General features: G+C 42.2%; 1 protein-coding gene across 16 annotated transcripts in view; it reads left to right on the forward strand.

The window, feature by feature from the left end:
* ELAVL2 (ELAV like RNA binding protein 2) overlaps positions 1-21,838 on the forward strand; it is a 183,578-nt gene that overhangs the window by 12,735 nt on the left and 149,005 nt on the right. For 6 of the 16 annotated variants that reach the window (XM_032393673.1, XM_032393678.1, XM_032393679.1 and 3 more), the window contains exon 1: positions 17,434-17,579. The exons of 1 other annotated variant lie outside the window; for it this stretch is intronic. In XM_032393673.1, the coding sequence (XP_032249564.1) occupies positions 17,509-17,579 (71 nt within the window). In that variant the 5' untranslated portion in view covers positions 17,434-17,508. Of the gene's footprint in view, positions 1-11,992; positions 12,553-15,353; positions 15,719-16,628; positions 16,889-17,147; positions 17,282-17,433; positions 17,580-21,838 lie in introns of those variants that run through there. 9 more of the 16 variants (XM_032393684.1, XM_032393680.1, XM_032393689.1 and 6 more) reach the window with 7 other exon arrangements.

Below are 21,838 nucleotides of genomic sequence, written 5' to 3' on the forward strand. Positions count from 1 at the left end.
ATGGTTATAGAGTAAACTTCTAAAAATTAAAATCTACAAAAACTAAATAATGAAAATTTCCTCAAAACCTAATATGACTGGTGGCTTGGACCTCCTAGGACATCATATATTATGTTTCTCAAAATCCTGTTGATTTGACCTGAATCATTTTATTTTATTTTATTTTTTTTAATTTTGTTTATTTATTTGACAGAGAGAGACACAGCAAGAGAGGGAACACAAGCAGGGGGAGTGGGAGAGGGAGAAGCAGACCTCCCGCCGAGCAGGGAGCCCGATGAGGAGGCTTGATCCCAGGACCCCGGGATCACGACCTGAGCCGAAGGCAGATGCTTAACGACTGAGCCATCCAGGCGCCCCAGACCTGAATCATTTTATTTATTTACTTCATTTATTTATTTATTTAAAGATTTTATTTATTTGACAGAGAGAGATAGTGAGAGCAGGAACACAAGCAGGGGGAGGAGGAGAGGGAGAAGCAGGCCTCCCGCTGAGCAGGGAGCCCGCTGCGGGGCTCGATCCTAGGACCCTGGGATCATGACCTGAGCTGAAGGCAGACGCTTAACGACTGAGCCACCCAGGCGCCCCCCGAATCATTTTAAAGAAGTAAATCATCTAAGTATCTTTTATTTCTCTTCCATTTGTCAGCAATAGATGGCATGTCAAGACTTGAGTATGATTATTTCCATTTTAAAAAATAGAGTTTTGTCTGTTTGTGGTAATTGTAATCTCTGTTTTCCCTGTACTCTTGTTTTCTTGCAAGTGTTACGTCATTTTTAATTTCTGCTATATATTTTTTAAAATTTCTGCTATACTTCTTTGGAACTACTAGATTTTACACCTGGACAGTACCACAGAGTTCATCTGATAAGTGGTTGGTAAGGACTTAGGCCATACAAATGAACTACTTGGGGTCAAATCACACCTCTGTCAGTTTCTAGTTGTGTGATCTTGGGCAGATTACTCAACTTCTTCAGTCTCCTAGTCTTTAAAATGATAGGGTTATTGTGAGGATTAAATGATTTAATGCGTGTAGAACATTAGAATGCTGTCTGGCCTGTAGCACATACTCAACACTTGTTACCCGTGATCATTATTTTCACTAATCCAATCTTCTGGGAATCGTGGCATTCAGTCAGAGTGCCTTGCTGATAGGGAATCAGCTAGTCAGTGGGGGAAATAATACTCAGACTCATGTCTCCTTTCTCCAAGCCTAGGAATCTGAGCTCAATGCATCCTTCCTAGTAGTGTTTTTAAAGCCCCCTCTGGGGCACAGAGGTGTCTTAGAGGCATGCATAGCTAATCAGGATGCAGGGCTCTGCTGCCTGGTTTCTCACCTTCATAGCTGTCTTGGGCTTTTTGGCACAAAAGTATTATTTGTTAAGAACCCTATCACTTTCCCAGGGCCTTCTATAAATATTTTGGCCATCAAAACATTTTCATTATTATCAGTGAGCCCCTCTTCTATACCTATCAGTCTTCCCCCATCTCTTTATCCCCTGACCTTGCCACCTCATTCCAAGGGGTTTTAGGTTTTTTTGTTTTTGTTTTGTTTTGTTTTAACTTTTTAGCTTCTTAACCCTCCTTCTGTCTTGATTCTGATTCCTATACGTTTGAATCTCTTCCCGCTTGGCAGGTCCAAAATTTACACTTATCAATAGATATATCCTGTATCCAGTAGTTTTATGTCAGTATCACTTCTCGGTCTTTTGGCTAAGATCAAGTGTGGTAGTTCTTTGTCAGTATTTTCCTCTGCTGGCTTTCAAATCCTTCCATGATGTGACCCTGGAAGACCTAACCAACCTGATATCTTTGCTCTCCAGCCCACTTCCTCCCCTAGAGTCAGCCTGGTCTCCTCTACCCAAGTCTTGCAGTTTTTTCCTCTGAACCTCATATCATTTGCTCCAAACATACACATACACACGCACACACACACACACACACACCCCAGTAAAGTAGATTTATATAAATATCTCTTAAAACTCAGGACTAAAACACCACAACATATATTTATATTTTCCTCTTTTATAACACCTTGTAAAGAGGCTCAAATCTTCATGTCTCCTTTTGATGTGGCTAATATGGAAACATACCTCTCGTTTAGCATTCATTTCATATCTAGGAAAATATTAGTATTCTAGAAAACATCAGTGCCGTATGAGTTAAATAATGAGCACCGACATAAAAGAAAGGCCTTTCTTTTTATTGTCTTGCACAAGGAATCTAGAAACATCAGCAAAAGAAAGAAAAAGAAATTTCACAGTAAACTGTGTCAAAATAATTCAAGGAAATGTCTATTTGTTACTCAAACAGCTTAAACAGTCTGTAACACCGTTCATCTACATTACATCCTCCAACACATGTTGACAAAAACTGACATTTCAAACAACCATATTCTCTAATTTCTTATACCAGAATGACAGTGACCAAAGGAAGAGAACATCATTTTTATTACAATAGTATTCTCAGTATTCCCTTAAAATGCACATACATATGCTCAGTCGGAGAAATAGATTTCCCATTTAGCCACATCAACATGAAGGATTAAAAGGGGTTGGTGTGATGGCCGTAAAGAGCAGTTCTGGCTGTTCTGTGTGTTTCTTCTCTGTGCTAATTACACTTCCTCATCGAAGCCTGGCAGTCTTATGACTGGACTGGACTTTGTGTGATTCAATCTTATCAAATTATAAAGTGCATTTAGGACACAAAGAGATGCTCATTGAAGTTTAAAATGAAAATACCACCTGCTTTTTTTTTTTCATTGTAATCTATGAACTTAGAAAGTTTAAGATTCATTCTTTGATCAGGCTGCAAAGTTTTGTTTCCTTCCATTCTACTTATTCACTGAAAGTCCACATCTGCAGCTGCATCTCCATCAATCCACGGCAATGCTAGCCCAGAAGGGAACTGTGAAAGTATAAACCATAAGCAAATTTTAGTATTCTTTTGATATTATATGTTTTCGAATGTCAAGTGGACATTATTTCCCCATTTTGTTTCATTCAAAGCAAACAAAATCTAGTATGAAAAGCATATTCTCTTGTGCCCTTTATACACTTTACCTCCATATTCCTTTGGATATTTATTTTGATAAATTTATCAAGCACAGACAACCTAAGAAATAGAAAACTAGAGCAGAACATACTGTTAGCCTATGTAAATGGAATAAATATAATAGCCCATAAAAATGTGGAGAGAGGGAATGAGCCTAGGGAAAGGCCAGTGATAAGGAGATTGAAACTGATTTCTTCCAAGGTCATAAATGACTAGTAACTTTTAAATTCTTGCCTTAGAGTTAACACAGAATGGTAAATAAGAATGGATAATATATGCATATATATAATTGAATAATAAAAGTATCTCGGCATAAAATAAAAATATTTTAATTTGATTAGACTGTGATATGTATTTCATTCAACTTAATTTCAGTGAGTAATTAACTGAATTATAACTTATAGTTAATACCAAACACCAACATTTTGAACCTAATTTAAGTAACAATGGTCATAGTTAATGCCAAAGAGAGTAACACAATGTAGAAAGACTGACATCCAGGAAAGCTGCTCCTTATTCCTATTAATCTTAAAAATGTAACCCGTATTCCTAATGCCTCTGTTATGCTCCTGAAAATGAGAAATAATTTATGTCCTTCCCTACCTTCTGGGTTACAATGATAAATATGTAAAAATGCATTGAGCTTTTTGTGATAAAAGGTACTATGAAAATCTAAGGTGTTTTTATTATTATATCAATCAAATGGGATCTCAGACTAAGTTCCTTTTTGAAGACCCACAACTTTTTATGGGCAAATCATGAAATTGTATTGGGAAATATATTGAAGCCACATAAGAGGGCAGGCAGAAGATTTTATGCCTTTTGAGGCCTTTTAAACTTGGTTACAATTAGAAATGGGAGAAGATATTTATCATAGGATATATCAGTTGGGATATTAATTGAGAGCAAATGACTATATTTAAGAGACACTATGTAAAAGCAGGAACTCTAATTCTTGCTTCATCAAATAAATGTGCTAAGTCACCGTTTTTTGTTTCCATCATCGTAGTTACTGTGTATCAACTGTTTCCTCTGTTCCAGGAAGTTTGAATATTTTACACTGATGGTTACATTTAACCTCACAGGAATCCTACATTAAGCATTATTATCACCATTGTATAGATCAGGAAATCAAGGCTTAGAAGAGATTAAGTAACTTGTCCAAGGCCCCACAGTGATGGAGTCAGGTTCAGATCAGGATATGCCTGAAGTATAAACCCAAACTCTTAACAATTTGCAAAATTATAGCTCATGGTAGAGTAACATTATAATATCTATTTAAAGGACTAGTTTTTGACAAGCTATACTATTAAAAACTTATGAGGAGATATTGTACAAATATAGGCACTCAAAAGATGCTTGAATCAAACTGAAATGAGTCTTTTGTCATAGATCAGGAATAAATACTTAGAAATAGGAACTGATTATCGGTCATTTGACCTTCACCTGAAGATACGTATTATAAGGACACTATCAGTTGTCTGATTTTTTTCCTTGGTAATAGATTTATAATCAGTTTTAAACAAAAATATTACAAAATTAGGTATTTCTAAAGCTCCTGATATTTTTGCCTTTATACATCATAGAATGTTTTCCTTAAAAATCTATTACCCATTTCCCACAGAAAGGAGTTAATAATGGGGAATCCCCCTAAAAATAAAATTGGACTTTTTGGATTTTTATTTTTCATCATTCATAATGCCATACATATCATTTATTTGTGACAGAAATTAGGAGTGGTTTTTATAATTCATGCTAAAACATTTTTCTGTTCAATAGTGTAATTTTCTCTTTTAAAACTTATCTTTTAGTTTTGAAACATTATAATGTACATTTATACAATATCTTTTTCTCACATTTCAGACTTGGTGAGAGTACATCTTTTAACCCTTATGTAAATTCTCATCTTTAAAAAGTCCTACCTGTCTTGGCAAAGAATAGTTTAAGCTGTCCATTGTATGCATATTTTCAATTTAATTAAGAAAAACAAAAATAAACATGGCCTAAAGCTGGCAGTTCAAACTTAAGAGTATTTGTAACTAGCAGAAAAATATCTTATTGTCTGATAATTTGAAGAAAGGCTGGAATTTAAAAGAATACTTCTTAAAATGCTTATATAGCAGCCATTATTTAAACCGATATAACATTATGGAAAATGGTGATATGGAAGGGAAAAGCTTGCACAAACATAAATTTCTCTCTCGTTTAAGAATACATACAGCACTCATTCATCCATACACTTGAAATAAAAAAAAAAAGACTCACCTGTTTTCTGGGTTAGAAGATATGAAGGATTTTTGCATAAAGATTTGAAAAGAAATGTGTTTGAGATTCCTTGACTTGTATTTATTGACTCATCTCCCTATGAGTAATCAGATAAGTGCAAAGTTTAAAATAATAGTTTTTAAATGTATCTGAATAGTTTAGTAAATACTAAAATGTATACCTGCACCTTAAATTTTTTCTCACTACTTTTCCTGACAAATTCATTTTTAATTCTTCCACTCCCCACTGTGATTTAAGCAGCCTTAATAGTATCAATTAAGTGTACCCTGGTGTTGATCAAAGTTTTGGGGTTAACGTAAAAACTGATTTTCTAAAGCTGCATTAACTATGTGTTATCACCAGAAGGTATCTTTTTGGAAATGTTGCTAAAACTTAAGATATAATATGCTGTTGTGGAAAATGAAATGCATCCTGTCATGCACTCTCATAAATGCACACCAGTGAATTTACAATCCACTCAATGACAAAAAGAACAAGGTACAGTGCAAAGTCATTAGTGAATCAAGGCACCAAGGTCACTGGTTATATTCTGGTCATTATACATTTTAAACTTTTGTGAAACACTTAGTCAAATAATGCATAGAATTTCACGCTTCCTATCCATAAAAGCAGACCTAAGAGTATAGATATAAAGTGTGCTGTAAGAACCATGTGGTGTCAAAATACACACATGGAATTTTTTTAGTTCCCTGAATTACCCCCTAGTAATTATCGGGGTAAAGAGGAAGGGGGGTGAAATATAACTCTTATTCCTGGAAGTAGGTAAGCTGATTCTCTTCTGTGGTCCATAATTTCTTAGGCTATTCTAAAAATTACCCTAGAATCTCTGGTGGCTCTATCACATCAACAAAAAGGTCAAGTTAACCTCAGTTTATGGTAACTCCTCTGTATCCAGTTGATCTGCTTTTCTCACAATAAAAGGAAAACTTTAGATTGCATTTAAAATCAGTTTCTAATGCTGTAGCCAGAAAACTTCCTTTGCCCCGTGTTCTGATAAAGACAGAATTTTATTTTTCATCAGATTGCTTTAAATTGTTCCTTACTCTTTATTTCACCAAACTTCCCACAACTTTATACTTTTCAGATTGTTTATGCAGGGTAGCTACAACTAGGAATCATGATCAAGATGCTGTGTCCCTTTGCTAGTCCTCCTCAGTTTATCCTCCCCAGATAATTTTTAAAACTAGTGGGCTTATTCTCTCATGGCTCCCATCCCCCCCCTTAAAAAATAAAACAAAACTATCCCATTCCAGGCGCCCCCTCTCTGCCTGCCGCAAGCATTTTAATGACAGTTTACTTTAGCGGTCTATCAGCAGACTGCTGCCTCTGCCACCTGAATTTCAATTTCTTAATTTACAGCTCAGATAAAACAGAATGGAGCAGGATCCGGGCTGCTCTCTACATTGGGTTGGCCTTATCAAGCGTGAAGTTTGGCGCATTGCAAACCTATTCAAGTGATTATCTGTTGAGGACCTCTCGAGCCATCTCCATCTCTGCAGCGGGCTGATAAGACAGCTGTTTCTCTAGCCGCCGTATCTCCCCGGGCCTCAGTCTTCTTCTGATACAAACTCCGCCTTTGTCACTGTGCCCCGGTGCGGTCACTTGCTCTATGGGGCAAGGGTTTGATCTGAACACACGTGGGGGGAAAGTGCGACTGTGTGAGAGAGCAGAGGAGGGAGGAAAAAGGAGGGGGAGGGTAGGAGGGGAGGAAGTAAGGGAGGGAAAGAGGGTTAGAGACCGGTGGGTGGTGGGGGCAGGGCTGCCTACCGTGAGCAGTTGATAGCTCTGATTGACTGGTCGCTCAGCCCGGCTTTATTATTTCAAATTAGACGTGCATCGCACACAAGTGGAAACATAAATCTTCAATATAAGGAAGAGCCTCCGAGCATCGGAAGCAGAAAAACCGTTTCTTCCCAGGTCCTGGTAAAGGGGCCGGCCAAAAGACTGATTGCCACCAGCTGAGACAGATGGTTTCCTTTAACTTTGGAAACTGCTATTTTTAATTACTTGTATTAATTTTGCATGAGATGTATCGGCTCCAGGAGGAAGCTTAAGAAAGCTGTTAGCATCCCTGAAAGAAACGGACACAAAGCTCTGATTTGCCTTTTCTCACCTCCAGTTTTTCTTACCTCACCCTTGCCTGGTCGCCTAGACCTCCCTTTGCATGCTCAGCAAAGACATGAGTTTATCCTGCTAAAAGTTGCTACTGTGTAAAAGAGGGGAGGAAAAGAAATCTGAGGACATTTGTGGGAAGCTTTACATAAATGATCGTCGATCCGAAGCTGCAAATATATTTTCCGAGACACTCTGGGGCACGTGCAACAGATCTTAGTCTGAATCTGAATATCTGCAGTCAAATCACTTAAAGGAGAATGAACTTCATATAAATTTTGCTCGGGGAGGGGGGGAAGGTGGGGGTAGGGGAAGAACACTCTAAGCTGGTCTCAAAAGATTTACCACGACACTAGATTACATTTAAAAAATGTTAAACACTTAAATAAACAATTCACATGGCTTTAAGTGTGAGCAGTAACCTAAGGTTTTAGGGGAATTCTCCCTGAGTCTACTCTCTTTACAGTTTTTTTTTCTCTCGAACAGGAGTTTAAAGACAAAATATAAAGAGAAAGTGAAGGATGTTTGTGATCCTGCTCACTGCTGCTTCTGGCACTGTCCCTGATGGAAAGTGTTTGCAATATAAAGGGTCCTTTGCAAAATAGTCTAGGAGGTAACTTATCTTCGGATAAAAGACTTTGCCCCTTTGCCAGAGGTGGATGGAGCTGGGGAGGAACTGGGGTTGGGGGAAGCGAGGGGGACTGGGTAAGCGTTTTTTTTTGTTGTTGCGATTCCCGCTGGGAATTTTGAGGATTAAGAACTCTGGAGTAGGTTTAGCAGACTTTCCGATACTACCTGGATTTGCATTTATTTTGCATGAACACTTTGATGAAAGGCAGGCTCACCAGGGCAAGGGAGTGTGTGAAAAGAGAAGTTCAGTGGAGGGTGCACCCAGAGTTCGGGGCTCTAACCCTCCTGACGGTTTGTCACCAAGGCCGAGTCCTAGCAAAAGCCAGCCTAATTCAAAATAAACGTGTTTCTGTGAAGTAGGACAGCCTTTTCCTTAAAGTCTGTGGAATGAAACGTTCCCAAGAATTGCAGTTTCCGTGTCTTACTTGGGAGGGACAGAAAACAACTGTGAGGCTTTGCAAACCTTTATCGGCTCGTCTCTGTCCATGGTGCTAATTCCTGCCTCATTCTCTTGCCCGGTTGCCTCGCTCTAAACTTAACCTTGGTGTCAATTTTCTCGACAACTTTTTTTCTGTTTTCTAAACTGTAGAAGGAAAGTTGACATGCTCCTTTAGGTAGAACAAATAAAAGAGTAATCATCAAGCTATATAATATCTATATTTCTCATGTAGGCATTAAACTGTCACATTTCCAACATTTTGAACGACAGACTCCACCCCCACCCCAAACTGCCCAACAAACTAACACAGAATATTTTTATTCTTCTGAGAGGGTATAATGTTTGGAACTATTGCCCTAAGCCACACACTGTAAACTCACCTAAATAGCTTGACTACTTTACTTTTTTTAAAAAAAGTCACAATAGTAGTTTATAGCATCCTTTATCATAAAATGCTAAAATCATACCCCCCTCAACTAGTGTAAGGGAGTTATTTATCCTAAAAGATATTGCCCACAATTGCTTATGAGTATTCCTGTGAATGAGTGTTGTTCCTTTATAAACTTTAGCAAAATAATCTATTGAATTCATTATTTTTCAGCTTTGAGAACTATTCTTTTTGCAACTTTCTCCACATCAAACTTTTTCTCCAAACTTTCAGTGAGTGACCCCCCAAATCTATCCATTCTCTGCTGCAGTTTAAAATAATGATAAGGACTTTGAAAATATATCAGAGCTAAGATGACAGTCATAACTCAGATGTCTTTTAAATGCTTTTCTAATGCAAGTTCAAATGCTGTGGATAATTCTTAACCTAACTATGGATGAAGAGGGGTTGATTACAGTTCCTTAATGTGGAGTGTGATGTTTACATATAGTCTTTATTAATTGCAAGATAGAATATGTTAGTATTTCAGGCTATGACAACATGAATTTCAAAGTGAAATCTATATCCAGATATCACTTATTTTAAATAGGCTGTATTCAGATTTATTTTTAAAAGTTGGGAAAATACATGTTACTTAAGGTATACGTATCCATTTAAATGTTTTTAAATTTAGAAACATCTGTTTTATTGAGGAAGGGAACTAGTATTTTAAGATATTTTCAATATCTTAAATAATTTAACTCCATTTTACCTATATAGAAAAAACAACATGTTGAAGATGACAACATTTTGAAAAACATTTGCTTCTCTGCCCAAACTAAAGAAAGCATATATACCCAATCCACAGAATTTAGCGTTTTGCATTTGAATGGACAAGTTTACTATTTTCCAAGTAATTTCTTTAACTACATAACACACAAGCTAGATTTTCATCACTCCATACCACACCCAGCTTTCTTTATCCACCCTCCCCCTTTTGGAAAATATACCACCTTAATCTGCAAATTCTTGTGGAAACAAACACACATCAAAAAATAAAATGAAGTATTATTTTCCATCCAGTTAGAAGATACTTATATAATTGTAAGTTAATGGTAAAGATTTTCTACAGAGTGCTGAGAATATTATATGAATACATGCAACTAATTCAATATTATGAGCATGTTAACAAGGAGAAAAGACAATTCACTTCATAAATAAGTCTGCATAAACAGTATTATATTTTTATTTAAGTTGTATTTATTACTTTAAGAGTTACTTCTTTGTACTGACCTGGGGGTGAGGGGAGGGGTTGAAGGAAGATGATAACAAACACAGTCTTCCAACTGTTTATTCATACAGTGTTTAATCTATTTTAGGTGAAGTGGAGTCTTTCTGTCTTTTCCCTTGACTTGTCCTTCCCTCAGCCCCTTCACTCCATTTCCTCAAACTGCTTTTCTTTCTTCCCATGAGTTCCACCCAGGTCTAGAGAATAGCTTTAAGTTGAAATTAGGACCCCAGTCTTGTTATATAAAAAGTGTGGCTCGGGATTAGGACATGGTAATTATAAATGATAAGATAACAATGCTAATTATAAGCTAACATATAGATTCAGGCCTCCTTTTCCAACCCCCTGTTATTGTCATGCAAAGTAATAGAACTTAAACATATTATATGGGCTATACGGGGAGATAAACAGGTCTTCTGTTCTTTGTCATTAATCATTTATCCACACTCAAGGACATTCTCAAGGAACTCTGAATTACTTCACCCCTCACTTTGTAGTCACTTTGCTTTGTGACTATCTGTCCCTTTCCTTCCATCCCATTCTGACCTCCTCCAATCTCTAACTCTTAACCTGTGCCTCCTTTTTCTGAATTTTCAAAGATAGCCACTAGTAGTAAACAGGTAAAGGAATTCCTTTTAGAAAGGCATGAGCATCTAGAGAAGATATGTTACACTGTGTAAGAAACATAAGTACTATCTAGGAAGTTGGCACTGTCAAGATTAAAAGAAGAAATTCAGGCTGAAAAAGAACCTAGGTCAAGCTGATTGTCTCTATTTATACATCAAGTCGATCCTGAGGACCCCGCTCTCACTTGGAGGAAGAAATAAATACCATGCACAAAACTATACTTCAGTCTCTTGAATGTTATTAAAATATGGTATTTAATAAAGTAGTCTTCATCTATAAAGCAGAAGCATTGACAGCACTTGGTCTTCTGGTTAAACTTTCTAAATCCTCAGAGAAAGAACCCAGATAAAGGTTCGACTGATCTTTACTGTCAGCAATACATGTGTGGTCCAAGAACTGTACCGCCAGCAAATACAGAGGAGTGGCTTGTTCTAATTTTATATACAGATGCTCTTTTTGAGTCACCATATACCTCAAAGTGAAGGACCTTAGCTCTGTGCAGTACCTCCTTTCCTGACAGGATGTTTATCCTACACTTTTCTAATATGAAATGAAAGCTAATTCAAACCGTGCAGCTTTATTTGAAAGCATTTCTGAATTCATTCTTATCCTAAAAGGATGCTTTAAAAAATAAACAAGAGGGCTGCAATATGCATATATTAAAATAGAGAAAGACATAAAATTGCTTAATATCTAATACAGAATACTGGAACACAAATCGAAAAAGGCATGCGGGCAAGTAATGGATGTACATTCATCCCTTTCACTCAGATCAAAGAGAGGGAGCTCTCAATGACTCATACATACCGGACAGAGTTTAATGTTATAAAGAAACGTGCCTTAGATGCGGCAGTGATGGCAAGGAAAATGAATCTTTCGGAAGCAGAAAGATTTAAAAGGAAAGAAGATCATGCCATATCGCAAACTCTGATACTACAGTTCCAACCCTCCCACGTTGCTCTTTCCATCTCTTTTTGCTTCTTGCATTTCCCTTCGCCGCCTGTGTTAAGTGTGTACCTCCCCGCACAACTTACCTTGAAACGGGACTCCATTGAGCTCTTGAGAGTGACACAAGCATCTAGCCAATCGTATCAAGCGTGCTCGCCCGGGCGGCCTCAATGGAAGCATCTAGACCAATCCGGGTCCCGGGGAGATGAGCATGTTACGTTGTGGCGCCACTCGGCGTATACTTCCGCGCGTGCTGCCCGGGATAGGAGCCTGGCAGAGCAGCTGCACACACGGCAGTGCGGAGGCAGAGAAGGGGTTGGTGATACGGTGCTATAAATCTGTGGTCCAGTCCACCTCCCTTTTAAGACGTCCTCCCCCCCTTATTTCTGTTCTCAGTTAGAGATGCAGCAGCTTACTCCTGTAGCGACCTACTAAAAAGCAACAAGGAGAAAGACATCGTCTTTTTGAAAAAACGTTCTTTCGTCTCTTTTCTTTGTTCCTTCGTTTGTTTTTCTTGCCCCTTTTTGTTTAGTTGAACGGCAATAGGAGGGTAGTCTCTCCGTCTTTTTAAACTCTCTTTTTTAAGTTCCCCCTCCCCTTTCATATTTTTTTTTTCGCCATTTCTTTTAGCGTTGGACTTTGGGGTCGAAAACATTTCTTTTTATTTGCTTCTTTTAAGCCGAGCACAGTTTAGGTTTCGTGTTGTCTTAAGAGAACTATCCAGCAGCTTCTTGCTCATCCTTATTGGGAGAACTGCACCGTTACTTTAAAAACACACATACACAAAAACCTTAAGGGAGAAAGGTAAGTTTCGGTTTGGTTTCTTTAATCATTAGTTGCAGCGATGCGCTGGCAAACCCAGAAAACCTGTAAGTGAGCGGAATACAGAATATGAAGTTAATTGCACATGTTTGTCTCATTTCAAAGCTACTGCTCTGCTTTTTAATTATAGAGAGCTAGACTAAAAGACAGTGGACGCATGCTTGTCCTACTGAATTTTCGCAAATGTCAATGGCAGAAACTTAAGTGGTAAATGTGGCTAGAGTAGAGCAGGGGTACAATGGGAGTCTAGGTGTTGAGTGAGCTACGGGATTGAGGTTGGAAGTTCATTTCGTGGGAAGAGAGGGATAACTTGGGTTTTGGGGGATGCATGCCTCTACTTTCGCACAGTAACCAAAGGATTGGAGAGGCTTTAATACCACTGAGGAGAATCAGAAGCCTGGACTTGGAGATTAGACCAGCGAAAACCCCACACTTAATTGCATTAACCAGATAACATGTGCTGGGGAGATGGGATTGCCAGATGGAATTTAGATGCTGCACCAGGCTGCTAGTTGTAGTTGACTGAAAAAGTACATGCCGCCTGAGGGCTAGGGCTGGGCTGGGGCTAGGGTGGGTAGAAGCTGTCAAAACTCATCATTGCTAGGTGTGCGGGCTCTAATTCATGGGCGCCAATTACCGTGATTCTTTTTTAAAAGAAGGTAGCCAATTTAGGGCCGAATTCTTAAGCCTGTACCGGATATGAGATTCCCTTTGTTCAGAAAAGCGTAAATAAGATCCTTGGAGCTGTGTCTGTGGAGTGGCGGCTGCCTGGGAGCCTTGCTGTGCTGGGCGCTGGGAAGTGGATTGCAAGCCCTGTCCTTGGTCCTACGCGGCTGACTTCGCCTTCGGGGCGAGGGGGAACCCCTTCGCAGCCGTGAGGATTCACAGCCACCCCAAGGAGCCAACTCCGCTACGTTGCCCTCACCCCTTTTCTTATCCCCCCCCCCCCGAATAGCTATTGTTAAACTGACGCCGGGAGAAAGATGGTTGGGGGTGAGACGCTGGGCAGACACATGCTTCATTTTAACTTTTGTGATTTCTCAGGGTTTGGGAGAAACCAGCTGGCTTTCTGCTGCGGAAAAAGAGAAATCAGGGTAGATATGGGAAAGGGGAGAGGATGTTCGCTGGGCGGGGAGGACTGAGAGGGTGGTGGTGGCGGTGAACGAGGTGCTGCCTTTGCCTAAGAGAAGTTTAAATTATTGGCACGAGGGGGTGTGGGTGAGTGTGCGTGAGAGCGCCGGTGTGGTGCTTGACACGGAGAGAATGGGGAAAAGGTACAAAACCGGCCGGGGGTTGTTAATTTCACCCTGCTCTCCACCCCACCCACCCTCCCCGGTCTAAAAGCCAACTTGCGGCCAGCCTCCAGACTCGACTCTGCCATCTCTGGGGCCGTGGGGTCTGGGGATAGCAAGGTGGCAGTGCCCTGTACGGGAGCTCCGCGGCGAATAGGACCTCGCGTGGCCATTGTTGCTTAATTTATGCCCAGCACGTTGCTACGTACCCACCTATTTCACGTCTCTAAAGAATTAATATGAGAGCTATACAACTGTGGCAAATTGGAGGTTGGATACGTTCCCCGTTTGCCATTTTCAAGTACGGGTTAGCGAAACTGATGTCGAGACTGAGTATTTTCTCTTGTAATTGCCAGCTGCAGATCTGGCTTTATTGTGGCCAGAGTGAGAGCAATAGTCAACCATTTAGTATTTACTTTTAACACTCTTGGGATGGGATGAATGTCTCTTACTTCCTCCCCGAAATGCACGGGTTCTTTCCCCGCCCCCACTCATAAACACTCTTGTTGGTTAAGAGTGTTTATTGGTTAAGATTTTAAACCTTTAGCCCTTCCCCACATCTCTATTTATATATATACATATACATGTCGAGACTGGGTATTTTCTTTATACATGTATATATACATATACATGTATATATGTATATGTATATGTATATATATAAATACCCATCCTCTGGATGTTGGGAATAGGAGGGAGATGGAGATGGTTTATTTCTTAGGCCTACACTGCAACCTATAAAATGCAAGCTTAAAGTTGGGGGGGGGGAGTAGAGTACAGAGCAGACAATAGTAACCGAATAAATTATTTTCCTAATTGGAAATAAGTTCCTAAAGGTCAAGAAAAAAGTGCATGTTTTAGGGGTGGTAGAGTAGAAAAGCTGTTTGGGCCTGTAAGACTTCCTTCGTAAAATGGCTTCTTAAATGGGACATCTGAAAGGTTGGTCAGAATCTGAACAAATAAGTCTGCAAACCCAGAAAATGTTGACTGTTTAAAAGTCGCTTTTTGGAGGATTTAAAAAAGTAACTATCTCTCAGTTATTATTGTCATTCCCTGAGTCTGTCTGTCTTACACCAATCACTCCTGGGTTCTTCTTCCCTCTTTTAACCAAGTACTTAGGCACCCCATTTTAACCTGTTCTGGAGTTCTCCAAGAAAAACTACGTTTGCAGGTCGAAGTGGATTGGAAGACTTGGGGAACTCTGTAGAGAGGTCTCCCGTAACTTGAAGAAGTCAGCTTCAGGAAGTAGGGCGTAGGGCATTCTAGGAGTTTTAGGCTTGGATTGGCAAATGTGGTAGGCCCATTTTTGCCTAACGTTTGGAAACAGGCATTTTTAGCAATCCCGCCTGCCTGGGATGGGAATATTATAATTAACTGTTTAGAGGGAGTTCAGAGAGGCGCAGGCGCTTTGAGCAGTTTTCCCAGTAACCCCGTACAAAGTCAATTAAGGTCATTTAATTGCTAATCGGATTTGGGGTGACAACAGAAATGCTGATATAGAATCAATTAGCTATTTCTGGTGTCCCCAGTCTGGGTCCCCCAAATTGAGGGGCGGATTGTCTCCATTTCGATTATAGTTAAACCGCTTACTTTACCACGCCTGATTTGACTTCGCCCAAGAGGGCAATTTTGCCTCCTCCACCCCCGCCCTGGGGTAAAGGAGTCCTTCCTCCATTCTCTCCTCACCCCAACCCCGCCCCGCCCGTCGCGTGGGGGCGGGGAGCGCTGGGCGCCCTTAGCGGACCTTGCTGCATCAAACCCGCATCATGCCCTTGAAGCTGTAACCTCGGTCACGTTTTTGCGGCGACTCAGTCGCCCACTGCTCAGTTCCTTTCTCTTACCTCCTGCGATTTCAGGTAGGTATGACAGGTGATATTTTAAGTGCAGTTTTTAAGGGGGAAGGGTTAAAACAGAAGCCTTTGCAATGAAAACAACCACAACAACACGACAGGTGCTCTCGTAATTAAGCGGCTGAGCAGGTGTAAAAACGTGCTCCCACCGCGTGGCTCGGGGTCGATTTTGACTCCCAGTCGCGGGGCTGAGTCTGAGGACAGGCACAGGTTTTTCTGGGGAAAGGCGATTGAGCTGGGCGTGGGGGCGGGCCAAGGCTAAGCAGCGATGTGACGCCCCCCTCGGTGAAGAGTTGGCCATTTCGGGGCTAACGTGGGGGGCGTTGGAGGGATGCGGCGAGCGGCAGGCTCTTGTATAGTCGAGTGCAGGATTTCCTACTTTGCGTTTGAAGCAGAGTATAGCACCCCGCACAGGTACTCGGGCTTATTTGAACGTCAGATTCCATCGAGAGAGGCAGAGAGGGGCAGCCAGGGCTAAGCCTTTAGTTTTCCGCCAAGGGACAGGACCCTTCGGCTGTGAAGTAGGGGGGAAAAGAGCCTTTTAACTGCTTGCAATATATATGTATGTACGTATGTGTATATATTTGATACACATATACATCAAAGTAACCCCGGCGCGAGTCGCTCTGGCTCCCAGTTAGCGCCCGGAACCTCGGGCTTTGCAAACTTGCACCTGGAATCTACCGCCTCTGGGCGCGCGACGCTCTCCGCACTGCCAGGGGATCCTGGTCCCAGAGCTTGCTCGGAATCGGAAGACGGGAGGGACCGAGCCGAGCGGCCGCAGCCAGACGTCCTCTCGCAGGCACCGACCCGCGGGCGGCCGGGCAGGGCACGCGCCGGCGGCAGCAGTCGCGGCGCCGCTAACTCGCCGCCGGCCCCGCCTCCTGGCGCTCTTCCAAGCAAGCCCCTCCTCCCCGCCCCGCTACAAACGGCGGGACCGCGGCGCCTGGGCGTCACTGAGGCAGCTGCCGGCCGGGTGAGGAGGCCGGTCGCCGGCGCGACGCGGGTAAGGCGGGGGTTTCGCCGGGTTCCAGTCCGCCTTCCCGCCTCCGGCAGGACTGGGGACGCCGCCGCCGCCACCGCCTCTACGCGGAGCCCGCCCGGAGCGACTCCTCCGCGGCCGTGCTGACGGCTGGCGGCGCGAGCCGTAGTAGCTGCAGCTCCGAGTCGTAGCAGGCAAGTGCGGGGGGTGTGGGAGTGGGGGCGGGGAGGGCGGGCACGCGGCGCCTGGCCTCGGGTCTGTTTTGGACGCCGAGGTGAGGGTTGTGCGCGGCGCCGCGGCGCCGAGTGGAGTCCGGCCTCCGCTCGGTGGGAGCCCTAGTCCGGCCTCGGGCGGGAACGCCGGTGGGGGCGGCGGAGGTTGTGCACGCGAAGTTCCTAGAGCTCGGCCCCTTGCGGCGGGAGTAGAGGGAATTGGGCGCCTCGGGAGGTGGCACCGCCCCTCCTGTGGGCACAAGCTGGTTGGGGGCGGCGGGAGCCGAGCGGGGCCAGTCGCGCCAGGCAGCGTGCTCAGGCCTGGACGTGCCCGGGTACGGCCGCGTGAAGCGCGAGAACTGCGCCGAGACGCAGGTGAGTGCTTTGGAGGGAAAGTGGGGGGAGGGGGGTTTTCTAGAAAAAGGGCAGGATTCTTGTGGCGGACTGGCAACCCCGCCTGTGGGAGGCTGTGTGCACTGGGTTCTCCAGTCGGATGGTGTCTGGTGGCGTGCCCACTTGGTAAGGCGCCGCCTCGCGCGTGGTCCTTGGAGCTCCTGGGGCGTCTGGAGACTTGGAGCGGCCACGCAGCGTGCGGAGGTGGCATGGGACTGGGAGCGGCCAGGGCAGAGCAAAGAGGATCCCCGGGGCCGCTCGCTCTCTTGCGCGGTATTAGGTGAGGCCGGGCGCAGCCGCGCGAGGTCGTAGCTCGCGGTGGCATCCTGGGTTTGCGCGCGAGCAGTGCGCTGGGCGGGAATCGCCGGGCGGGCCGGGCCGCCGGGCGAGGCGGACTCGGGGCTTTGGCTTGCTCCGGTAGGTTGCGGCAGCTGCGCCTCCAGCTCGGCCGGGAGGGCCGGCCAGTTGCGGCCCCCGTGCACGGACGAGTGTGCGTGCACTGGTGCGATTGGTGGTCTCGCGGGGACCAACATCGGTTCACCAGCAGGTGCTCCTCCAGTGGTCTTGACAATGACCAGCAGGCAGTCTTTCCACAGCGTTGCCTTAAAAGCCTACTTGTTATCCTGGAGGGCCAGGGTGCAAAACCTTGTCTCTAGATGTGAGCTATGAGCAAGGAGTTGTAGCTGTCCAGATGGTCATTTAAAATAGTGTGCATTTAAAAAGATCATCTTTATGATAAAAATTTCATCTCCTGTCTTTATATTTTCTGAGAATGTGAGAAAGGAGGACTTGTTCCCGGATATCTCTTCTCTTTCATTCCCTCCCCAAAGAATGGTGTTTAGCAATGCTACATGAATATACCCCCGTCAAGGACAGAGTTTTTTGAAACTTAATTTTTTGGTGGATCCACCCATAATAATTCTGTCTTCATTAAAATGTCCCTCAGCCCCAAACTTAGGACAAGTAAGTCCATTTAAAACCACTCGAATACCAGTTGGGGTGTAATTTTTCCATCTCCTTAAAAAATCAGTTTGAATTACTGGTTAGTTGCCCTTGAAGAGAATCTTCTCAAAAACGGTTTCCCCGGAGTCCTTTGAATTTTTCATTTGTGCTAAGCTCGCTCGCTCTTTGGAAGCTGACCTGGAGTCTCCATTTTGGTGAGCGGGTAGAAAAGCTTTCCTGGATCTACTTTCTCATCTAGATCTTTGGGTCTAGAAATGGTGACTGCTTGGCTGGATGGACTGGAACATCACTGCATTTGTTTTTGGGTTATTCTTTATGAGAGGTTTGTAGGAATATTGATTTAATATTGCTCAGGTGGGGTGTGTGTGCATACTTAGAGAAAGTTCCTTTGGAAATGGGGGAGGAAAGGGAAAGAAGGGGCAAGAAGAAAACTTGTGTCTGGAAAGTAATGGCTGGGGTGAGGTAGGAAAAATTATGAAGAAACATTACATCCAATTTGATGTGATTCTTCTGCTCCCCCCCCCCCCCCTTTAGAGAATGTTTTTGTGTTTGTGTGATCAAACTGGCCCCTTATTGCCTATTTGGGTAACTTGGTGCTGCCACCTTTCGGGGAATTAGGTTTTTTATTTACCCTTCAAAGACAGCCTGAGGCATTTAAGGCCCCCCATTTTCTCTGTCTTTAGGTGTTTCCTTCACTGTTTAGCATTTGCTCTTAGGAATCAGGTCAGCTCTTTTAAGCTGTAGACACTGTTCCTATGGATGAAGAGAATTTTAGTTATAGGGTATGCGCCTGGAATAGCACAGGTAACCCCAAACTGGTAAGTGTAGGCCAGGCCTGTTATTTACTACTGAACCTTATTTTCTAGGCTAAGAATGCATGAGTTGTTAAGAGTTCCTTTTTTGGTTTTTGTTTTTTTGGGGGTTGGTTGGTTCTGGTTAATGCGTCTTCACCGGAGAAGCAAGGTCCTTCTTTGCCTGGGTTTTGCACTTTTAGTTACGACCTATCTCCTGGTGAGATATGGAACAACAAGGCTCTAAGTGACGTTTCTACTACCCCATTTCTTAATCCACCCTTTTGGATCTTTGTATACAGACAGATATTCCTGGCTGAATCCTTGTTACCACTTCCAGCCCTTCTAGCCTTCTATGCTTTTCTGGTTGACTATAATTTTTAAAAATACTGCTTTCCATCCTCCCCCCCCCCTTTTATTCTAGAAGCAAGTCCCAAGTTTTCTTTAAGGATACAACAAAGCCACCCAGAATACCCCGACTTCTAAACTGGGATCAACCTTTCTTTGATGGGGGGAAATGTTTTTTAAACCTGGGATACTGGGGCGCCTGGGTGGCTCAGTCGTTAAGCGTCTGCCTTCGGCTCAGGTCATGATTCCAGGTCCTGGGATCGAGCCCCGCATCGGGCTCCCTGCTCTGCGGGAAGCCTGCTTCTCCCTCTCCCACTCCCCCTGCTTGTGTTCCCTCTCTCGCTGTCTGTCAAATAAATAAATAAAATCTTTAAAAAAAATAAAAAATAAAAAAAAAAAAAAATAAACCTGGGATACTTTTCAGACGGTAGCATGGCGCAAGAACACCACAGTGGCACATTACTCTTCGTGTTTTTTTTTCCCAAAGGACTGGATATTCCAAAATAGCATCTTAAGACTGACTTTACTGTTAACCTTTTTGATAGATTGGTCTGCATGGTTGGGTCAGTTCTTTTGCTCTCATTTGAAGTCTTACTAAAGCTACCATAACACATTCTTTTAATCACCTTTGTCGCCAATAATGTTTGGAAATAAGGGAGACTAGAGACCCATGGTACTTAGCCTGGTCAGGTTGTTGTTATTTTTTTGATGGCGTTGGGAAGGCTGTGTAGATGAGGTGGTATGGGGCCTGGGTGGTATGCCACCCTGTGGAAAACCAGCCCATAGCTGTCTACTGCAGCTCTTTCTTATTGTTTGGATATTCAGCTGGAAGGCCAATAATCACAGTAAGCTACCACATTTAAAGTTCGGTTTTGTTTTTAAGCATGAATACTTGGTTGGAAGCAGAACTGCTTTATGGGCATATAACCTATGCAGTCTTAACCGCTCCCCCTTGAAATTCTTAAATTTTTGAACAAGGAGACCCTCTACTTTCATTTTGCACCGGGATCCACAGATTATGTAATTTATCCTGGTTAGAGTCTTAATCGTTTGTTAATATTTTTAACTGCCAGTACTGCTGTTTTATGCTAATATATTGTAGAACTGTTTGAAGGCCTCATGCACTGGTGATGCCACACCCAACTCTTGAATTAACTCTATAGAGAACATTAGCCACACAGAATGTTCACTTGCTTTGGCCAGTTTTATTTTACAGATGTGGAAGTCTTCACTGGTTCTGGTTACTCACCGAACGCACGTGTTGTGTACTTTAATGCCAAACTCATTGTTTTATATGTTTCTAATTTGGTAAGAACATTTAAGTTCTATTTGATTTTTAGATACTAATTGGTTTGCAATCTTAGTTGATTTTTCTTCTTGATTTTAAGTAATATAAATCTGCTAAGCAGAAACAGAAGGTGCTTAAGCTTGAAAGGCAATACTTTAAGGCTTTTGTGTAATTAAAAGATACACACACATTTTATTATGGTTTAAATAGCATTGGTAACTTTTGGAATCTGAACTAAAAATAGGAATTAGTATAGTAAAATCCTATGGCAGTTTTATGGAATATGTAGGGAACTTTTCACTAACAAGAAATAAACAGGTTTGGCTTTCAGCATGCATGATGCCTATCATAGTTTTAATTTTAGTAAGATAACAGGAGAATATTTTTTAAGAGAATATGACTTTCTATATCTCTAGCCTTCTATTTTGTATAAGACAAAAATGAAAGGCGACTCTTCCGTAACACTGTAGAAGGTGCATTCCTATAGACATCTTCCCCTTTAATACCAGTGCTACCTGTCCAGAGATTGGACTACATTAAAATACCTATTTCTGGTAAAGGTATTATTTTCTCACAGTTATAGGTTAGGTTTTGAATGCATCAATTTCATTGATACTCTTAACTGTATATTTCCCCTTTGAGTGTTGCTGAGTAGTTTTGAGTGATGACATACGGGTTTTCCTTGTAATAAATCTTCATACAGAAAAGGATGGGTACTTCGGGAAGGAGTGGGATAGGTAAAATAACCAAGGTCATAGGAATAGGTGGCAGGAGATTAAAACTGAACCAATTTGGAAGTTGCATTATTAATTGCAAGTAACTTTTTTTCTTTTATGAACTTGGACTTTTAATAGAATTTGTGTGTTATTTCCATATCTGATTTCCACTATGTCGGTTTGACTGAAAATGTATGGCAAATAAGGTTTGACAGGCAAGACCCCCTTTCCTACTTTCAGAGATCATTTATTTGGAAAAAAAAAAAAAAATTGACAGTTTTTCTCAATAGGCTTATTTATTGTGAGACAGTAAAATGATAGTTTTTGTTTTGTTTTAACATGTTGAGGGTTTTGCTTTAGATCAGATAAGTTTTGAACTCCTGGGTTGAGTATCTGTATATTTTTTACCTTGTCTATCTAATAGTGATAGATT

The sequence above is a fragment of the Phoca vitulina genome, unplaced genomic scaffold (assembly GCF_004348235.1).
Source record: "Phoca vitulina isolate PV1807 unplaced genomic scaffold, GSC_HSeal_1.0 scaffold75, whole genome shotgun sequence".
In the NCBI taxonomy this organism is placed as follows: Eukaryota; Metazoa; Chordata; class Mammalia; order Carnivora; family Phocidae; genus Phoca; species Phoca vitulina.